The sequence below is a fragment of the Peromyscus maniculatus genome, chromosome 8, assembly GCF_049852395.1.
Source record: "Peromyscus maniculatus bairdii isolate BWxNUB_F1_BW_parent chromosome 8, HU_Pman_BW_mat_3.1, whole genome shotgun sequence".
In the NCBI taxonomy this organism is placed as follows: domain Eukaryota; kingdom Metazoa; phylum Chordata; class Mammalia; order Rodentia; family Cricetidae; genus Peromyscus; species Peromyscus maniculatus.
Genome location: NC_134859.1, coordinates 19,977,060 through 19,998,352, shown reverse-complemented (window position 1 = coordinate 19,998,352; position 21,293 = coordinate 19,977,060). Strand labels below are relative to the sequence as shown.

Sequence of the window (21,293 nt, the reverse complement as noted above, 5' to 3'; positions counted from 1 at the left end):
GGCCCTCTGCAGGAATAGCCAGTACTCTTAACTGCTAAGTCATCTCTCTAGGCCCAGCAAAGACATTTTATTTTTATTTTTTTATTTATTTTTTTTTTTTTGGTTTTACAAGACAGGGTTTCTCTGTGTAGCTTTGCGCCTTTCCTAGAGCTCACTTGGTAGCCCAGGCTGGCCTCGAACTCACAGAGATCCGCCTGCCTCTGCCTCCCGAGTGCTGGGATTAAAGGCGTGCGCCACCAACGCCCGGCAAGACATTTTAAAAATGAGCTGGAGTTCAATGCTGAGGATCTCTGATGTCTTGTTTGGAAATAGGGGGAGAGGGGCACGTCTGTGCTACAAGGGGCACAGGACAGTGGGGGCCAAGCTACAGATGAAGATGCCTAACAGACAGGACCCTTTGCAGATGAACAGTGACCCACCCAGACCCCAGGCTCCCGCACAGACTTGCTCAGCTAGCATGAGGCGAATTCTGCAGACTTCGGTTTCACAGGAGCAAGCAGCCTCAATGTAATCATGTGGTCCTGAATTACAGAGACACTCTTTGTCAAGCGCCTCCCCTCAGGAGGGGCCACAGGCCAGTTTATTCACCCCTCCACTCTAGGTCCTTTCCCCCAGGCTTCCTGTTGCTTAGGACACAAGTGAAGATTTGTTAAGGGCACTTTCAAGACCATCTTGGCTCTCTGGGGGTGAGTCCCCTTCCACACAGCACTTGTGGTATGTGCTGTCACTTGTCTGCCTGGGGCCTGTCTTCATTCCACGAGGTCGCTCTCCTGCTATCTCAGGGCTTCTCAAACTTGAACATGTAAATGGCCTGGGATCACTTGAACAAAGCTGGTTCTGATCCGGAAGGTCTGGGGTAGGACTGGAGAATCTGCACTTTGTTTTGTTTTTTGAGACAGGGTTTCTCCGTGTAGTTTTGGTGCCTGTCCTGGATCTTGCTCTGTAGACCAGGCTGGCCTCGATCTCACAGAGCTCTCCCTGGCTCTGCCTCCTGAGTGCTGGGATTAAAGGCGCGTGCCACCACCGCCACCTGGCAGAATCTGCATTTCTGATATGCTCGCTAAGACCTAATTTTGGGTAACAAGTTGCTAACGCATGGCTGCTGTCTTAGTTAGGGTTTCTATGGCTGTGAAGAGACACCATGGCCATGCCAGCTCTTAAAAGGAAAACATTTAATTGGGAGCTGGCTTATAGTTTCAGAGGTTAGTCCATTGTCATCATGGCAGGACACGTGGTGACACGCAGGCAGACATGGTGCCGAAGAAGGAGCTGAGAGTTCCACATCTGGATCCACAGGCAGCAGAGGTGACTGTGACACTGGACACAGCTTGAGCAGCTGAGACCTCAAAGCCTGCCTCCACAGTGACACACTTCCTCCAACAAGGCCACACCTCCCAATAGTGCCTCTCCCTATGGACCAAGCCTTCAAACACACAAGTCTACGGGGGCCATACCTAGTCAAACCACCACAGCTGGGTATCCACAACCCACTACAAAGTGACCAAACTGAGCAGAAATGGGTTAAGAGGGCACGGGCAACCTTGGCAATAGCAGAGAAGTTGAAATGTATATCATCTTCAACTGAGACCTGGTGATTCTCCTCCTGTGGCCAGCCCTGAGGAAGCCCCATGGCACAGAACTCTGGGCAGGACTCAGAAAGCCTCAAGGTGCCAGAGCATACTGGGTAGTGTCCCCATTTGGTCCTTTCTTGGGAGCCTGTTATGTGTGAGGCTAAGCTATGAGGCAAATCCCATTTCTGCCTTCAGGAAGCTTTATTCAGGGGCTAAAATTCAGCCATGCACACACTTAGGTTGTGGTCTCAGGCCAAGGAGCTGAGCATTCATTCATCCATCCATCCATCCATCCATCCATCCATCCATCCATCCATCCATCCATCCATCCATCCAAGCAGAAGTATTTATTAAGCAGCTGCCATGTGCCAGGCACTGTCTATGCTGGTAAATGAGACAGCCACGGAAGAAGAGGCGTGCACACGAAGAGATCTAAAGCTGTGCTTTGGACGGAAGGTGCATGGGACTGCCGAGGAGAACTCCAAGGGGCTGGAGGCTCCACTCCGCTTTCAATTTGCTCCCCCGAGCCTGGTGCCTCATCCCACATCACAGCCTCCCGACTGCCGTCTCATCTACATGACTTCATGTGTTTCGGTAAATCCAGAAAACCCTAGGTAACACCAGTGAAACCACAGAGGGCTCTACTACATTTCAGAGAAGCTGGAGTCACCTGGGCTAACCATGTTAACCAAGGGTAAACTGAGCTGTTTATCTCACCGTCCAGGAGACTGGGAGAAAGGAGAGGGGCCAGCGAGCTTCTCAAACAGTCTCCCTGATGTGCTCAGGACACTGTCTCCGCTTCAGTCTTTGTATACAGCAGGAGTGGCTGAACTGAAGAGCCCGGCGTTTGCCCGTCCGGAAGTCTTCCTGTCTCCCTTTGCAAGCACAGTGATCCACCTGAGTGTTGCTCCCCACCCGCTGTTGGAAGCTCTGTTGCTTGTAATGTCTACCAAAAGCAGATGCTAACTGCACCTATAAAATACACTCACAGAAACATCTAGACCAAGAATTTGACCATGATAATTGGCACTGCAACCTGGAAAGTCCAGACAGGAAATTACAAGGGCCTTACATCCATCCCTTCTCTGGTTCATCTCATGTCTGACCCTCTGATGACCTTGGGTTGCAGTGGCGCTGGCCTTGTCTTTCCCAGAATCACCAAAGAGAGGGTGGTCAGGTCAGCTCCCTGCCTGCACTGGTCCAGCCTCTGCCTCCTTGTCAGGTTTCCTCCTGTGATATCACCCCTTAGGCCCTTAGCTTCAGCCTGCCTCCCACATTCCCCACCCACAGGTGACATTGAAAGTCTCCGAGGCTCTGGGCATTACATTGTGTTCCAGTCCCCGGTGGCAGAGTCTGTCTGTGGAGTCAGAACGCTCACTATGGCCTTCCCACACACTGCGGCTCAGCTCAGGAAACGTCATGAAAATCCCAGAACTTCCTGAGGGAGCTGCATTTGGCATTACCGAGCCAGAGGGCGCTGCTTTTGGTACCGGGTAGTCCCGGTGCCCTGGCGTCATGGCTTGGAAGGCACAGAATCAAAAAACTTGGCTTCAGAAATGCAGATGCAGCAGTGAGGGACGCTGCCTTTGTAGGAGGCCCTTGATGAATGCTCTCAACTCCAAAGATGTCTATAGCTGCAGTGGGGCCCGGAGGGACCATTCCGAAGCCTGCCCTCTGCCCCAGGCCTCAGAACTGCGGCAGCTTTTCCAGCAGGTCAACCTTTGCATTGACCTGAATTTAAATGCTCTCTTTCAGCCTTCACTCCCGAGAACACACCTGCCTTGCATGAAAATCCACACAGATCTTGCATGAACACTCCCAGCTCTCTGCTCCCATTTTAAGCTTTGCAGATCGGACAGGTTCTCACAAAGAATTCCAGGACCAGCTGAATGAAGATGGGGAAGGCAGTTGCCTTCCAGGAGACCCCACTCCAGGCCAGGACTTCCACTGGAGGCCTTGGTGAAGTGGGGGAAGCTCAGCCGCCATTCTGGTTATCTAATAGCTGTGTGCATTTAGGCAAAGCACTTAACCTCTCTGAACTTGTATTTATAGAGCTGTAAATGGAGCTTATGATACTCATTACCATGAAGCATTATGAGGGACCCTATGGATAGATTTTAGTATCCAGCACACTAGTGTTGAACAATTTTTAAAAATACATTCAAATACATATATATTCATATATGTGCGCGCGTGCGCGCGCGCGAGCACACACACACACACACACACACACACACACACACACACACACACTCCCCTCCACCTAGTGATACACATGATTATCAGAAGAAAGATTTCACTTCTCTCCTGCTGCCAGCATGTTTTGCTGTGAGGAGAACGGCATCAAGCCATTCTGCTGACTACAACGTTTGTTTGCTCTTGTGTATCCCTTGTGTGGAGAGTCCGCCCTCCTCTGGCCCTCAGCCTGCACATGACCATCTCAAGTTCCCCAGCACATGCATCTTCTTTCTTAGGCTACCTGCTCCCCCAGGGATCCAGGCATTGGACTAGAAGACCTTCCTACCAGGAGGGGCTTCTCCAGGCATGTGCTTTCTTCCTGAATGCTCCTGGGGAATATGACTCAGCCACAGGCTGGTTTTCACACTGCGTCCCCTCTCTTCTGAGTCTCCAGGATCAGGGACCTGACTGTGGCCCTGACCGCTCTACTCCAACTCCAGTCTCCTGAAGGATACCAGTGGACTGCATGCATGAGTGAAGGAACATCCTGCTCTCAGCCTCAGTCCTTGCCTCACACTAGGCATGAGTTCCCAGGATTGACTAGAATCCCAGCTCTGCTAGGGACCAGTCTTCCTCAGCTCCCTCAATCGACTGAGAGTCCTGACAAGCATGCTCTTCTAATGCTTCCTGCTGAGGTCTCTCTGGGCCAGGACGACACTAGGGCCCTACCATGCTCAGAGGAAGCCTCTCTCCAAAGCTGGGGTGAACCTGTAGCTGGCTGGGGGTATCCTCTGCCTCTCCCTGGGTCAAGGTGTGCTGGATACGTCAACGCGACACAAGCTAAAGTCATCTGAGAGGAGGGACCCTCAGTTAAGAAAATGCCTCTGTAAGATCAGGTTGCAGGCAGGCCTGTCAGTCATTTTCTTGTTTAGTGATTGACAGGGGGTGGAGGTGGGAGGGGTTGCAGCCCTCTGTGGTTGGTGCCACCCCTGGGATGGTGGCCCTGGGTTCTGTAAGAAAGCAGGCTGAACAAGCCATGGGGAGCAAGTCAGTAAGCAGCATCCCTCCATGGCCTCTGCATCAGTTCCTGTCTCTAGGTTTCTGCCGTTTGAGTTCCTGTCTTGACTTCCTTCGAAGACGAAGTGATGTTGAGGTATAAGCCAAATAAATCCTTTACTTCACAACTTGCTTTTTGGCGATGGTGTTTCATCGCGGCGACAGGAACCCTAACTGAGATACAGAGAGAGTCAAGGCATATAGGCAGGCTGGGCTGTGACTCTGTTCAATGCTGGGAAAGCATGCCCAGCCTAAGGCATGAAGAGGCAGCCCCTTTGCTGGCAGCAGGTGCATGGCTCGAGAAGGGCCATTGTCAGCATGGACTGGACGGGACACGGTGCCCAAACAATAATGGCAGGACTCCTGGTCTGTCTCTTCCCGCCAGTGCAGGTGGCAGACATAGCTAGATGTCGCAAAACCCCAGGAAACTGCTCACCAGGCAGCAAGACAGGGACCTGGGCCTGTGCCCTGGGAAGTGTTGCATTCGTCACACCGTGGTGGGGGCAGATAGAAAGAGCTTGAAGCTGTGGAGCTCTGCAACTGGTGGGCAGGCTGCGGTAAGCGGGCTCTGAAAATCCAAAGCTGCATTGTTCGCACTAGAACGTGGAAGTTAAACAGCTGGCCTCAGGGAAGTGGAAAGAGCAATGGCTTCCCCAGGCTGGAAAAATGAGGGAAACCAAGGAGGGTGGGTAATAGCACAGGGAGCAGGTGGGCAGGAGGAAAATGCTAGACTACTCTGCACCAGTGGTTCTCAACCTGTGGGTCGTGACCCCCCAGGGTAAAATATCATACCCTGCATATCAGGATACATTACGATTCATGACAGTAGCAAAACCACAGTTATTAAGTAGCAGCAAAAACAATTTACGGTTGGGGGGGGTGTCACCACAACACAAGGAATTGTATTAAAGGACTGCAGTGTTAGGAAGGTTGAGAACCACTGCTCCAAAGCCTAACAGGAGCTGTGGCAATGATTATTGCCCCACTCAATCCAGCCAGCAGGGAGGACTCTGAAGGCCATGCTTGTGGGCTAGGTATCACGATTTCTCTACTCTGATCATTACGTGTTGTTCACACGGATTTAAATGTTGCATGGTATCCTGTAAGTATTTCATCACTTTGTCAACTAAAAATTAAAAAAAAATTTACCAAGTCACTCAACTTTCCCAAGCCTTAGCAATCTGATGGGGAATATCAGAATGATCAGGGTCAGCAATACGGCTCAGCAGGTAAGGGTGCTTGCTGCTGAGTCTGACAATCTGAGTTCAAATCCCCACCAGCACTCACATGGTAGAGGGAGAGGACCGATTCCCGCAGGTCGTCCTCTGACCTCCATGATGCACTCTGTGGCACATGCACCCCCACCCCCATCAGACAAATGTAAAAATACATAAATGAAAATGGGAACGGTGTTGCTCGTCCAGGAGTGTGCCCGGCAGGAGTAGACGGGGCCACCTATTTTTAAACAGGCTGCACCGTACCCGGCACAGCGGTTTAAGTGCTCTGGCAGCAGTGTGGGTTTGTAGTGTGGACATGACTTCCTGCCCCCCTCTCCCGAAGGCCAGTGCAGACAGAGTCTCCTGGATTCATCCTCATCTCGGAGGACGCTGTGTCCCGGTGTCTGTCACTGGCTGCCCTGTTCTGCCCTGTTCTGAGTGCACGTCCACACCCCAGGTAACCAACAGCCGGGGAGAAACTTCCCTCCAGAGAGCAGCACCAGGTTCTCCCCTCCCCCCAATGCATCCCTGACATCATCTTTGGCCACAATCATTCTCCAAGACGTGTGCCAGCCTGTGTCTGCCTTCCCTGTTCCCTTTCCATCTTTTTTTCTACAAGGCTTTGGGCGTCTACATAGCACATACATGTGCACGTCGCCAGTCTGCTTCTCAGGATGTGGCAGACCTGGTGGCTGGATACTAATCCCTTCTTCCGGCGACTGTGTCTGGTGAGGAGACAGTCGTATGCCTCTTTTGTTCTGGGGATATCAGTTAAAAGATGCATTCATGGTTATGGTTTTCAGACAAAGAACCCAAATGGCCTAGGTATGATACAAATACAGGCTGAGCTGTGAATGACATTTCCCCAGCACCAGATTCTCAACCCCCCACCAAGCCTCAAAGGAGATGTAGACTTGACTCCCATGTCTATCAACGTTCCAGTAAATGGAAGAAAACACATTTTAAGGCTTCAGTTATTCTGGAATAGCAAGGCAGGCTCAATGATAAAAGAATATTTGTAGAGCACTAACTGTTCTTTCTGCTAGTGGGGAGGTATTGCTTTGGTTGAGTTTCTCAATGACTTGGGGGGCTGACATGCTTTGCCCTGATTTTGAGAAGAGCTTGTAGGTCCCTGTCTTAGTTAGGGTTTCTATTGCTGGGAAGAGACACCATAACCACAACAACTCTGATAAAGGAAAACATTACCTGGGGTGGCTCACTTACAGTTCAAAGGTTCAGTCCATTATCATCAGGGTGGGACACAGTGGCATGCAGGCAGACATGGTGCTGGAGAAGGAGCTGAGAGTTCTACATCTTGCAGGCAACAGGAAGTGGTCTGTGCATTGGGAGTAGCTTGAGCATAGAAGAACTCAAAGCCCACCCCCACTGTGACACACTTCCTCCAAAAAGGCCACACCTCCTAATAGTGCCACTCCCCTTTGTGGACATTTTCTTTCAAAACACCACAGTCCCCCTTTCAATCAGGACCTGGATGCTACCTATACTGGGTGTCTCCCTACACTCTTTGCTGGCTGCTGTGGTGACTGCTGTAGTGACTGCTAAGTTTCCCCGCGTGTCACCCATGGGCCCCTGAGGGTCCCTGAGAAACTTTCAGAAGTCTGGGGTCCGAATTATTTTTGTAATATAAAAAGGCATTATTTTTCAGTGCAGGAGAGATGGCTCAATGATTATGAGAACATACTGCTCTTGCAGAGGACCTGAGGTTGGTTCCCAGCATTCACACCGAGTGGCTCAGAACTGCCTGTCATTTCAGCTCTAGAGGATCTGATACCCTCTTCTGATCATGATCTCTGTGGGCACCCACAAGCACATGCATCCCAGCCCACATACAAATATCACTAAAAATAAAATACAGTCTTAAAGAAAAAGACCAACCTCCTCCATTTTGCATTCAGAGCACATCTGCACTGGTGGCAGAAAATCCAACAGAGGACGCCAGCTTAAGGACATTAGTTTAGGGCAGATGATGGGGCCAAAGTCACTGCACCGTCACTTGCGTGTGCATCTGCACATAAAATAACAAAGCAAACTACAACGACAAAGCAAGCCACACTCATGGCCACCCTTGACAAGGCAGGAAAAACGACCAACAGTAACGATGCCGGACCCCTGAGCCCTTGCTTCCCTAGCCATTGTGTGACAAAATGAACTGTGCACACACAGCCTTTCTGTAGCCTGTGAAAGGCTTGGTGACATCCCACGGTCTTGCTCACTGAACTAGCTGCTTCGGGATCCTCCCACGAAACGCTATTTCTATTTAAAGGAATGACTGGTAGCGTCTTTTCAGACAGGGGCATTTACCAGAGAGTAATCTGGAAAATGAGTAAAAAAGAGGACACAGGGCAAAGCACAGATGATATTTGTTGCCAGTGATTGAATTGGGCCTTTCACATGAATATTAGTATTTTTGAAAACTTGGATTGAGCTCGACAGCCCCCCCCCCTTTTTTTCTTGGTTTTCTGAGACAGGGTTTCTCTGTGTAGCCCTGGCTGTCTTGGAACTCACTGTGTAGACCAGGCTGGCCTCAAACTCACAGAGATCCATCTGCCTCTGCCTCCTGAGCACTGGGATTAAAGGTGTGCGCCACCACCGCCCAGGGACAAGCTCCCTCTTACTGAAGACTTCTCCGATGGGAAACTGACCAGTGGGCATGTCAGTGACACTAAGTTTTCTCTACAGGACTAAGTAGTGAGTCATGACCCGGAAGAACTTCATGACTCAGTGGACTGATCTTAAGTGACCAGTGTGTGATGCTGTAGATCCCAGCTGGGGGACAGTACTGCCCAAAGTGAACAGACTAGTGTGGTTTAGGGTAACAGAAGAGGTGAGTTCACGGGTAGGTGTTCCACGCGGCAGCTAGCCTTTCAGAAGATCCCACTGCCTGTGGTATGATCAATGATGAAAATCCACCCGTATCGGAAGGGACTCTTAAGATGCTCCTTCCTGTTCCAACCACATGTCTGCGTGAAGCTGGCATTTCTCCTTCAACTTCACCCGAACAACTTGAGGGTGCAGAATAGACACCAGGGCTGCCACGAAGCCAGAAGACCTTAAAGATCTGCGACAAGTACACAGTGTCACCCTTCTCGCTTCAAGTGCTGGTGTGTCTCAACCACACACTGCTTACATAAATATATGTGGTGGGTATGGAGTCATTTTTAGATAGGATAAGAGAGAGCTATTTCGAAATGGTCTGTTAGTTTCTCTGTGTCAACTATCACAGTGTACCCGACAAGCACATGTTCTTGGGGTGCTGGAAAAGCATAAGAAGGCCCCGAGCTGGGGCCCCATGGCACTGTGTGCCAGGCCTACTGGATCTCACTTTCCTTGAGAAACTCACTTTCCTGCTTCCTCATCCCTATTTGGTTCAGGAGATGGTCCAGCACCAGAACTGAGTTCCTTGGAGCGCACCAGAAGCCATGTTTGGCTGGGAGAGATCATCTCTTCCACAGAAAGTAATTAGAGGTCCTCTAAAGGCACAGAGCCCCAATTATTTTTGCTATTTCAGTCCCTGTGCCCCGAACCTTAGAGAAAAGCACTCATGAGCTGTCTTCATGGCATTTCTGCATTTTGACATGTCACTTGGCACCCGTCTGGCCAGGAGGGAGCACATTCCAGGGCCATTTTCTGCTGCTCCTTTGCCTGGACACAGCTCATCACATGACATTGTATTTGTTCACCCAGACTTCCGAGGGTTCAGCCTCAGCCTATACCCACGCTGACAGGGACTCTTAGTGACTGTCAGACCTCCTTTCCTTCCCTGGGGCTGCCAGTCCCCATGACAACCTGTCTGAGCACCAAGGAATGCCAGAAGTGACAGTCCCACCTAGCATCTGTTTGCATTCTAAAGGGCTGGCGTGCGCACAGCCCACGTAGGAGACACTGGCCTGGGAGGTGAGAGAGATTCCCCCCGAAGGAATCTGGGTCACGTCACATTTTGTCGATTATGTCTGAGGCTATGAGCCCAGATGGCCCTAGCAGAAGAGTGGGCCTGGGGTGTGGGGCGGAGTTCTGACACACAAGTGTGGCAGTGCGGGTGTGAGTGACGGTGTGAGTCTTGCTGCTTGGACACCCTGCCCTACGGTCTGTCAGCCCCCTCACTTCCAGGGTCTCCACTGGGGGAGCTACTTCTAATCTGTCCCATTCCTTCTGCCCGGCAAGGGACCTGCTCCCGCCTGGCCCTTCTGAGCATAGCCTCAGTGTCGTGTCCCAGAGAAGCTTTCTCTGAGGAGCACACCTCGGTAAACCTCTCCTTTGCACCTCCCTTTCACCTTTCCCCTTTCACCAAGTCGTGGGAGCTCCAGGGACGGCAGAACAGATGTCTCCTTTCCCCAGAGAGACCACAAGCCTCAGGAGTGCTGGGCCCACCTATTTTGCTAAGTGTCACCTCTCCACGTTGGCCGCGAGCCTGACATATGAGGCACCTCATCCCCATGGGACGATGATACGGAAGAGGGCAGCGTCACAAAGCACGGGCAGCCGGTGCCGGCCCGTGCCAGCCCGTGATGTTCTGCTGCACCAGATGGCGAGCACCTATGCCCGCCGGAGAGCTAGGCCGATCTCCCGCTGAGCCAGACAGGGTGCTGCTTCCAGTACTGTGAGCCCTCCAAAGGGAACGAGGCGCCTGTTTCATTTAACTTGGAGCTTCCGGTCCAGGAACAAGATCTGGGGGCGGTGGGGGGCGAGGTGGTGGTGGTGGTGACGACTGTGAGGAACCCGAGTTGGGAAGATGTTCTAGAACAGGGGGGGGGGGGGATGGGGCAACGGAGCGCCGCTGCTTGACGGGATGGCTCCAAGGGGGGATGGGCTCACACTGGAAGCGGGCCCTCCAGTGCACCGGAAGAGCCTTTCATAACACCCTGTGCTACCACTAGGGTTAGACGGAGGCTTCCCAGGGTCCAGAAAGGTAGGGTCCAGCACAGAGGTAGCCAATGCATTCTGGAGGGTGCAAGAAATGTGGCAGCTCACTCGCACTCCGAGGTATCTCTAGAGAGAGGAGGGCCAGACAGGCCTCTCTGACCAGATGGAGATGTGTGGAGTCGGCCTTTCCCTCCAAACCCCGACCCGCCCCCCCCCAACACCAATCAAAGCTCCCAACCACTGTCTGGGAAAAGCTCTGCAGGTATCCAGACATGTCCCCACGCCCTCCCTTGAGATGCTGGGGTACAGCGGGAAGGTTGCTGCCGCTGAGGCTGCGGGGGCTGGGGGTGGTACCTACAGTTCGGTCACGTCCTTCGGCATGCCTTTGGGGAGGGCACGGAGGCCCCTGCTGCTGCATCGCACCACCGTCTCCACGCAGGTGCACTGCTCAGGGCAGCGCGGACTCAGTAGGCAGCTGCTCTCCTCGTTGCCTGCCAGGGGGGGAACCCAGACAGGGTGAGCATGGGAGGAGACGAGCCCCACCAGGAGAACAGCTGGGCAGAGCTGGCCGGCAGGGCCAGGCTGTTCCCAGGAAAGGCCAGCTCTGCCCAGCTCCAGCGGTGGGCCTGAGCCAGAACTGAAGGTAGCTGCCGGGTTCTCCCACCCTCAGAGGGGAAGGATGCACACGGGGGAGCATGGGAAGCGACATCGTCATCTAGTGCATTCTGCACGAAATGAAGACCAGTCAAGCTGCCGACCCAGACCCACGGCCACAGATAGGGAAGGGGGTCCTGTCTATCCCGAGGAATAAACCACACGCCCAAAGGAGCAGCCAGCCAGAGGCTGAGCCCAGTCCCTTTCCTCCTCCCCACCCACCACTGCATAGTCGTCCCTCTAGGGTGACGAGCATGTCAGCAGCCCCCGTTATGATGCACCTCAATTAATCTGCAAACAAAGTCTTCTGTCCTAAGGTAACAAAAAAAGTCACCAAGTAAAGAACTAATACTGGCTTGAATTCATGCCATCAAATATGCCTTCTGCGGTCCTGAGACCCAAAGCCTCAGATTTGGGGGTTCTTATCTCTTAGTCAAATGGCAGGAATTTTCTTGAAGCCTTTTTCCCATAGGTACATACTCTGACTTTCGTCATAACAGAGACAGGAAGATCTCCCTGTCCAGTTGTGTAGGCTGCGCCCAGTACCGAGTGGCATACCATCTAAGAGGCACCACTGTAGGCACGGCAGGGGAGTGTACCAGGCACAATGGCATTCACAGGGAGGACAGTGTCCGATATGAACAAACATCTTGTCTTAGTGAAATCAGTACAGATGTGTGCCTGAGGGAAGTAAGGTGGCTTCAGAAAGAGACACCGTTTTTCAGTCTGAGGAACAAGCCATGTGGGCCAGCCGCAGGCCCTCAGAGGCCTCAGAGCAGAGTTCCTCAGAGCCCACGGGCAGGAGGGTAGAGTGGAGGCAGGGGTCTCAGCAGCATGCCTGCCTTCCCAGTTCACTCCTTACCGTCGCAGGTGAAGTCCTGGATGGCCACGTCTTGGATGGGAATCTCCTTGAGGAAAAAGGGCTTCTGGCATCTGGGGTTCCCACTGACGATCCGGCGCTTCCTCAGCCACCGGCCGAGCCAGGCCAGGTGGCAATTGCAGTTGAAAGGGTTTGACAGGAGGTTTCTGAGAGAGAGAGAGAGAGAGAGAGAGAGAGAGAGAGAGAGAGAGAGAGAGAGAGAGAGAGAGAGAGAACGAACCTTTAAGTGGTCATTGTCCATCCTGACCCTAGCTCAAAGTCTAGGGGCCACTCCTGTAGCCCACACTAGGTCTCCCTGGGCGGTGCTGGGGTCTTGGCATCCCTTCCTGGAGAATGCCGATTTTTTTTCTCTCTACATCAAGGGGGATGAATGTAGCTGCCCTCAACCATATCCCATGCTCATGGGTGTGTGGTGACCGCCAGCCTTGGCCTCCTCTGTCCATCAAGCCCCACTCGGGCAAAGCTGGCAAGTCCTCTGTGGACAATTTTCTGTACTCGAGAAGGGTGTTCATGTCCTCCTTCCCATGGAAATGCCTGCAGTGTGCGGGGCTGGGTGTCAGGGCGCCCGACCTGGGGCAGCTGAGCCCATCCCCTTTTCTGACTTGTGCCCCCCACTTTCCGCTGGCGGCGCCAGTACTAAGGTTAGTTCCATGACTGTCAGAGCTGCCCACTGACTGAGGTCTGTGAGGCTGGCATCTCTGCGGGCCTCTGCACACCCAGAAGCCAGCCTGGGGACCTGCCACAGGTAATTCGCTACTGTCTAGGCAGTGGCCTGACAGACCGATGGGGGAGGGGACGCTGTAGCAGTCGTCACTCTGAGTGCTTGCCCCAGGCCTGGGACCATGCTAAGGAATTTACAGCTCTATCAGGCCACTGAGGCAGAGGCGGGGGGGGGGGGGGGGGGGGGGGGGGGAGGGGAGGGGCAGGCCAAAGGAGGGAGAGGAGAGCGGATGAAGGGGAGCTTCCCAGGCTGTGGAGTCCAGGAGCTGCCATTGCACAGTCCTCAGGCAGGGTGTGAAGGATGAGGTCAGGAGGTTTTGGTCACATGACAGAGGGGCTCGCTAACTGGGAGAAACTAGACGGCTGGCCCCAGGCCACACTGCAGCTCCACTGCTAAGGTGACAGTGGGTGCCAGAGCAGCTGTGGCTGCCACTTTGTCACTTCTGAGCAAGGGAGATGGGACAGGTGACTGACTGCTCGCTAAGGGCAGCTGAGGCACAAGGCAGCGCCGTCAGCAAGTGTACAGTGAACGCGCGTTGAGGGCCGTCTGTCCTTGGGCCTGGCTATGCCGTTCACAGTGTCCTTGGGCTGGTCCTCGCAACAGTCATGGGAAGTGGACTGTGCCGGGGGAGAATGACCTCACTGAGAGAAAGAAACAGTCCCAAGCTGCCACGGCCAGGGAGAGGAAGCTAGGGCTTGAACCTGGGACACGTGACCCTACAGTCACAATCACTATCCTGTGCTGCCGCCTTCCTCATGCAGGGGACTCCCTGGGCAGGGTGCTACCTACAGGCCCGGAAAGATGGACTCCTCCAACCCTGGCTTTGACAAACACCAGTGTAGACAGGATCACCTTTTAAAACCCACCGTTGACCACACCATGGCTCCACGGCAAAGCGTCAGTGTTCTTAGTGTGCTTTAGAAACTAACGCAGCCCTGTGGCCACACGGGCGGACCCAGGCCTCCTCTCCAGTCTCGTCTCACACAGTGCCCTCGCACACTCGGCGCAATGGCCTTGCTGGGCTTCGCATATTTACTCTGCTCCAACCAACCACAGGGCCTTTGCACGGTTGCTCCTGCTAAAGGAAACGAAGGCATCTCCCACTTTCTCTAACAAACTCGTCTTCCCTACCGCTTCTCCACAAAGCTTGTGTCGGGCTTTCCCATCAGGGGACAATTCACTGTGCTGCCAGCCCCAGGAAGGAGGAGCCGGGTCTACAATCCTTAGTACGCAGATGGTAACGGGCACAGAGGGAGAGCCTGACAAATGTCTACTAAATAGAGAGATGTGACCCTGGCCACCGTCAGTGGGGAGCTGAGATGTCAGGGAACTCTGCAGGGAGGGACCCCGCGGAAGTGGGCAGCAAGGCTGGGGGGACTCACATGGTGGATAGGGAGACGAGCGTGGTGAAGGCCCCGGGGGTGATGGTGGTGATCCGGTTGTCATAGAGCGACAGCAGTCTCACAGAGCTCAGGCCAGCGAAGGTGTCATTGTTGACACAGCTGATCAGGTTGCTCCTCAACATCCTGGAAGAGGGCAGGAGAGGATCATGGGTAGTGTTCTTGCCTCTCAGAAGGTGAACGGCCATCTCCCGGCTCAGCCAGTCACACTGCTCAGGTTTGTCTGGTGATGAGCAGGACCTGAATTCTCACTGGGGCAAACACAGGTGTCTATGAATGTGTACTTCACACACTGTGGTGGTGGTTTGAGTGAGAATGGCCCCCACAGGCTCCTATGTTCGAATGCTTGGTTCCTAATTTGTGGAACTGTTTGGGAAGGATCAAGAGGGTGGTCATGTTGGAGGAGGTGTGTCACTGGGGAGGGTGGGCTTTGAGGTTCCAGAGGGCCATGTCATTCCAGTTGACTCTCTCTGCCTCTCTCTTTCTGCCTCACACTTGTGGATCAGATGGAAGCTCCCAGCTCTGGCTCCAGGGGCACAAACTCTTTCTCTGAAACCATAAGCAAGTCCCATGCTTTCTTTCATCAGCTGCCTTGGTCATGGTGTCTCTTCACAACAATAGAAAAGTAACTGAGTCACACTGTAAACACAAACCACGGCTATCCATGTGCACTGGGACAGATGTTGTGGTTGTCAGTGTGCACATGTACGTTCAGGAGGAAGCGGACCCATATTCAGGTTCAGCGTATGTGTATGTGCTGGACCGTGGATGCTTGCTTGTAGATGTATTTAGGGGGCACAGCATGTGTTTCTGTGTGTGTGAATAATGGGAACGTGAGTGTGTGTGTGCATCCCTCAGCATGTATGTTTCTGGTATGAGTAGGCACATGATTGCATTAGGGTGGCTCTGAGTGGGATATGCTTAGGTGTGTGGACATGCTGGTGGGCTCAGCATGTCAGCTTCTTTGCATTAAAGGTGGAAAAGTGTGATGCTGTGGGGAAGAAGGAACCCACATGCCAGGACGGTGCCTGACTCGGCTCCCTGTCCACAGCCTTCACAGTCCAGCTCTCATTCCCCTGCCTCCTGCCTCCCTGCTCTGGACCTGAGCCCAGGTCTGGGTACTCACAGTGTCTTGAGGCCACTGAGGCCCCGGAACATGCGCCCATGCATGGTCTCTAGCTGGTTCCCTGTCAGCATCAGCTCCTGCACGCCGGCTGCTCCATCGAAGGCACCCTCTCGCACCTCCTTGATCCTATTGTTGCTCAGGTTTCTAGAAGGAGTGGGTAGAAACAGGAGAAGGGTCAGGGGGGTGGCCGAGCTCAGCCTCCAGCTCCCTGACACTGGGTTCTCAGCATCTGTGCTCTGGGACAGAGAGGCACTCCTCCTGACAGGTGGAGTAACGCAGAGTCCAGGACTTAAAGCGTTTTCAATGTAATCATTTTTTGAATGCTCTGGAAGATTCGCTCTTATTTCTTCCCTTCACCAAGGGCTTCCATAGAGCAGTGGTCCTCAAAGGAGGGATGGAGAAAAACATACAGTAGCCCCCCAGTGGGGGTGAAGACATCTGAGGGGCTTATAGGTCTCTCAGTAGGAGCCCTTACAAGCGGATGGACACTTACTTAGTACTCATTGCAGATTTTCTTTTTAGGAGAGGCCAACCACCATTGACCTCATCAAACCCTCGAACAACACCTGATAGGTACCTCTGTCCAATGTTATGGATGAGGACACTGGGTTCCAGTGTCCACAGCATGGGGGACCATGCTAGAATAGTGACAACAGGCAGATACTGCACAGCCATGGAAAATTCTAGTTCTCATGGTTCTTTCAGGAGCCAGAAGCAGGGATTCTCTAGACCATCCTGTGGCCCAGGCTGAAAGCACTCATGGTTTTCTGGGTAAAACAAAGCCTGATGGTGCTCATACTGTAGACGGGAAACTCTGAGGATGCCACTGACTCACTGAGCATGTGAGGTTGTCTGAACTGCGGGGCTCGCTCGCAGACACTGGCCATAGGCCCAAACCTCTTGGTGGGGGTGGAGACTGTTTTATGCCAAGGCCTTGGATGGATATGGGGCCATACCGACCCTTTCACAGAGCACAGGGATGAAGCCTCCCAGAAGGACAGGGGACCAATTTGAAGCACATGATGAAATAATGGTACCCAAGGGCTCAATGTAAGACATTTTTCCTTTCCCACGGGTGGCCTGGGCACCCAGGGAACAGTAGTGCCTACCCCTGGAGATAGCTGTGGAGGAGACAAACTCTAGTTGGTCCATTTTTAGAATCATCTTCTCTTTGTTTTTACTCTGTTCCCCAACCCCTTCCTCTACTGTTAACACCCCCCCCCCAAAGTCCCTCCCTTAAAGCTTGTTAGCTGGGGCACTCCTGAACTGGGATCCATTTCTGTGATAAACTGGTACGCAGCCTGTTTCCTTATCAATTCCTATAGTCTTGGTCAGGAATAAGCCAGGAACAGAGGGAATGCATGGGGGAGACCGCATAGGACCCCTAAACTAGATTAGGAATTGAGGTCAAGGCTTTCCTAAAAGGGTTAGGCGCCAGGGTGAGGGGTTGTTTGAGGATTAGCATGCAGGACTGGACAATGAAGACGAGTCAGAGCTGTGGAGGTGGTGGGGTGGTGCCCATTCCCTGACATCTGCTTCTTCAACAGAGCAAAATTAACATCCCATTTCTGTAAGGTTTGCGAATTGCATTTCCTTAGTCTGGGAGAATGAAAAACAGAAGTAGGGCGGGAGAGATGGGCAGTTGTAGTATTTTCTAGAAGAGCTGGCTGCTGTTCCCTCCCTATCCATCAAAGCTGGGCTTCCCACTTTGTAGTGGGGGATGGGGGCAAAGTGTAGCTTGGAGCAAATATTCTAGAGAATGCGTGTATCTGGATTTTCTTTTCTTTTCTTTTTAAAGATTTATTTATTTATTATGTACACAGTGTTCTGCCTGCATGTATGCATGCAGGCCAGAAGAGGGCACCAGATCTCACTATAGATGGTTGTGAGCCACCATGTGGTTGCTGGGAATTGAACTCAGGACCTCTGGGAGAGCAGCCAGTGCTCTTAACCTTTGAGCCATCTCTCCAGCCCCGTATCTGGATGTTCTAAGAGCTCTGACGTAGTCGCAATGAAGTGCCTCCCTGGGACACTACTGCTCCCAGGAGGCCTCGAAACATAGATGTAGTCAGCTAGTGTAGAGAGCTAGCTCTCTCCGTCTCCACAGACCTATCCAGAGAAAGGTGCTTCTCTGTGGCTCTAACGGCCCAGCCTCAGAAAGGCATGCTGGACCCCAGGGGTGGTTCAGAGGGCTCACGTGTACTGCCTCTGCAGGCTGCTGTGTGCCCGACTCCGTTTTCCCCAAAGAACAGAGAGGCACACAGGGGATTCATGCAACTCCCAGCCTGAGCCCAGGGAGAGGAGGCCACAGCTCTGAACGTGGAGTCTCTTTCTCTTTCCCTTCCCCACCTCCTGTCTTTCTACACGCCCCCTCCTCCCCAATCTCTCTGTGCTAGGGGTGGTACTCAGGGCCTCAAGCAAGCTAGGCAAGTGTCCCACACTGAGCAGTTCATGGTCATGATGCCCTTTGAGAAGCTGTGTGGAGCCGCTCTAGTGTAAAGGCCAGAGATGCAGGAAGCACAGCAAGGTCCCATCACCTCTGCTCGAATCAGAAATGTTAGATTCGGACCCAGGCAGCCTTAGGGGCCTGGCCCAAGTGTAAGGCAGCTCGGCAGGGCTACATCACTGGCTTCAGCCACTGTACCGTCAGATATCCTGACCCACAACACTGCTGTGGGGGAGTAGGGCAGTGAATGGTCCAGAGCACAAGAACTCGTCACTTGGCAGTGGGCTGCAGCTGGTGGTCTGGGGCTGGATTCACCCTGTGGGGTCTTAGTTGGTTGGTAATGATGAGTGTGTGGATACACACACACACACACACACACACACACACACACACACACACACACGGACATACACACACACAGACACACCACATGGGGATACACATATATGGACATACACACGGACACATGGACACACACACACACACACACACACACACGGACATACACAGACACATGGATATACACATGGACACACACAGACACACACATGGGGATACACACACATGGACATACACATGGACACACGGACATACATACACAGACATACACAAACACATGGATACATACAGAGACACATATACATGGATACACACATGGACACACACACAGGCACACACACATGGGGATACACACATGGACATACACACGAACACACACACACACATATGGATGGACATATACCAACACATGGACACACACACATATACATGGATACACACATGGACATACCACATAGATACACACACACACACACACACACACACACACGGGCACACACACACACGGACACACACACACGGGCACACACATGGGGACATACACCCAGAGATATGGATACATGCACAGACTGCTCCCTGCTTGAGTTTTAAACTCGGACAAGTTACTTAACATTTTGTGTCTCTGCTTCCTCATGTATGGAACAGAGCAATCCCAAAGCCTTTGGTTTTGCTTGGTGAGGGCAACATTAAATAAACACTAGAACTTTCTGGCACAGAGAGAACAGCAAGTGTTAACTGCGGGCTATTGTTGGTTCTGTTACCATCATGGTCATCAGAGCCTTCCCAGCCACGTCCCACCTTTGCCCTACTCCCAGGGCTCCCCAAAGTGTCTGTGCAGAACTGCTGTTTATGTATGTAAATGGATACTTCAGGCTGCTTGACCCAGATGTCTGGCACTGGATCAGACATCTTCTCTTGCCAACACCTTGGCTAGGCCTCACCTTTCATCCTTATTTCTTCTGATTTGTTTGTACAGTATCGGGGATTGAACCTGGGGTCTTGTGCATACTAGGCAGGCACCCCTCCTCTGAGCAGCACCTTGTCACATGTTTATTTCTACCCCTCCTCATCATTCACAGGAATAATGAATTTATTCTCACTATGCAAATGATGAAACTAAGTACCCCCCCCCCCCAGCCCAAGGGTCTCCTAGGACCACACAGTGGACAAGAGCAGAGCTGAGCTTAGGTGACTGCAGGCCAGCCTGCAGCTTCCGCCCCACACCTGAATGTTTAGCTGGCCTGGAGCAGTGGCAGATATTCAGCAGCCCCAACCTCCACTCCTGCATGGCAAACATAGGGACTGGCTGAGTGGCATCTGCTCTTTCGGTTGAGATCTGAGCTTGCATTTGGCCAGGCTCACGTCTGCTGCACGTGGCTGAGGAGGGGGACCAGCTGCCTCCTGTAACACATTCGTATTCTTGTTTCCCTTAGCCTACAGCAGTATCTCCCTGTGCTCACATCCCCACCGCAAGTGGGAACACAATCTGTGTGACTTTCACCTAAAAGGCGTGTACGGGGACAGTGTCTACTTTGCAGAAGCAGAGACTCCTGGGATCCCGTTTGCTGGGCAAACAGGTACTTGTGCAGCTTGACTCATTTCAATACCTTCCTCACGTCCATATTCACCTCCACATCTGTCTGGAGGTTGAAACCAAAGCGCACTTTTTTCTGGTCAGAAACGGAAAGGACACGTCTAAGTGGTTGCTAATTGTGCTGGGTCCCACAAGCTCACAGGTGCTGGGCCACAGTGACAGCCTTACCACCAACCTTCCATGTGCCCTGGTCACAGAGGGCTAGCTCATCTCCTGCTCCAGACAGGCATTTATTTACAGGGCCCTTTGGGTAAGGCAGTGGTTGTAGTCAGCAGGGACTCGTAAGTGCTGCTGCTGAGAGACAGTTGCATAGGACCTAGGAGGTGTCTGTTCCCTTGGCTGCGGGGTACTGATGGGTAGAAGTCTGATGAACAGGAAATGAGGAGTTACGGACAATCCTCATGATTCATGGTCCTTCTATTCTGTATCACCAGGAACACTGAATGAGCACACACTGAATCACTGCTCCCGGGGAAACTAGACGAGGCTCCTGTGAGCCCCTGGTCATGGCATTTCCATCAACCGATCAATAATAAGCTTGTTCTGTGAGTGTTTCTGCTCAGACACTGTATTTACTATGCTATCGATCCATCAACATCGTACTCATGGCCAGCAGTGCTGGGCTCATGCCTGAACAAACGCACAAGGCTTCTCCACAGCCGTGTGTGCCCTCAGTGAGGCACAGCGCAGGCCTCTCAGACTTTGGGTATCTAGACAGTGTGCCAGCACCGCGCTTGGGCCAAAGTTGGCACTAAAAAGCACAAAACTGCAAAGCACATGCTATTTGATAAACCGTAAAGTGGATACTGGCTTACAGTGTGAGAGCTGGACCCGGAAGGCAGAGCATCCCCATCCCCATGTTCGGCCTCAGCTGGGAATGTGTGGCCCAGTCAAGGAACACATGTTGGGGTGAGTGGGTCTTTCACTACCATATGTATGTAAATGACACAAACAGCTTGAAAAAATTGTGATTTTAGAGTTGCATGAATTTTGGTACAAAGATGAGTTAGTACATATAGAATTGGTAAGTAACAGTGGACCACATTGCCTTGTTGAAGAAACAGACACCACTGTGAGGCGGGGAGATATGGGGTATGGGGTGGGGTAGGAAGGACGGTTAAAGACAAGTGTGCCCTGGGAGTCAGAGGGTGGGAAGCCCACCTCTTTGTGCTGGCACCTCTGCAGAGACAGAAGGGGTGAGGCGGGAAACAAGCCTGACTTTACACTGGT

At 52.5% G+C, this 21,293-nt stretch overlaps 1 protein-coding gene across 1 annotated transcript in view; it reads right to left on the bottom strand.

Moving 5' to 3' along the window:
• The window catches only part of Slit3 (slit guidance ligand 3), a 595,100-nt gene that overhangs the window by 62,844 nt on the left and 510,963 nt on the right, over positions 1-21,293 (bottom strand). The window contains exons 17-20 of the mRNA XM_016005185.3: positions 15,685-15,828; positions 14,541-14,684; positions 12,420-12,583; positions 11,262-11,394 (exon numbers count right to left, since the gene is read on the bottom strand). Of these exons, the coding sequence (XP_015860671.2) occupies positions 11,262-11,394; positions 12,420-12,583; positions 14,541-14,684; positions 15,685-15,828 (585 nt within the window). The remainder of the gene's footprint in view (positions 1-11,261; positions 11,395-12,419; positions 12,584-14,540; positions 14,685-15,684; positions 15,829-21,293) is intronic.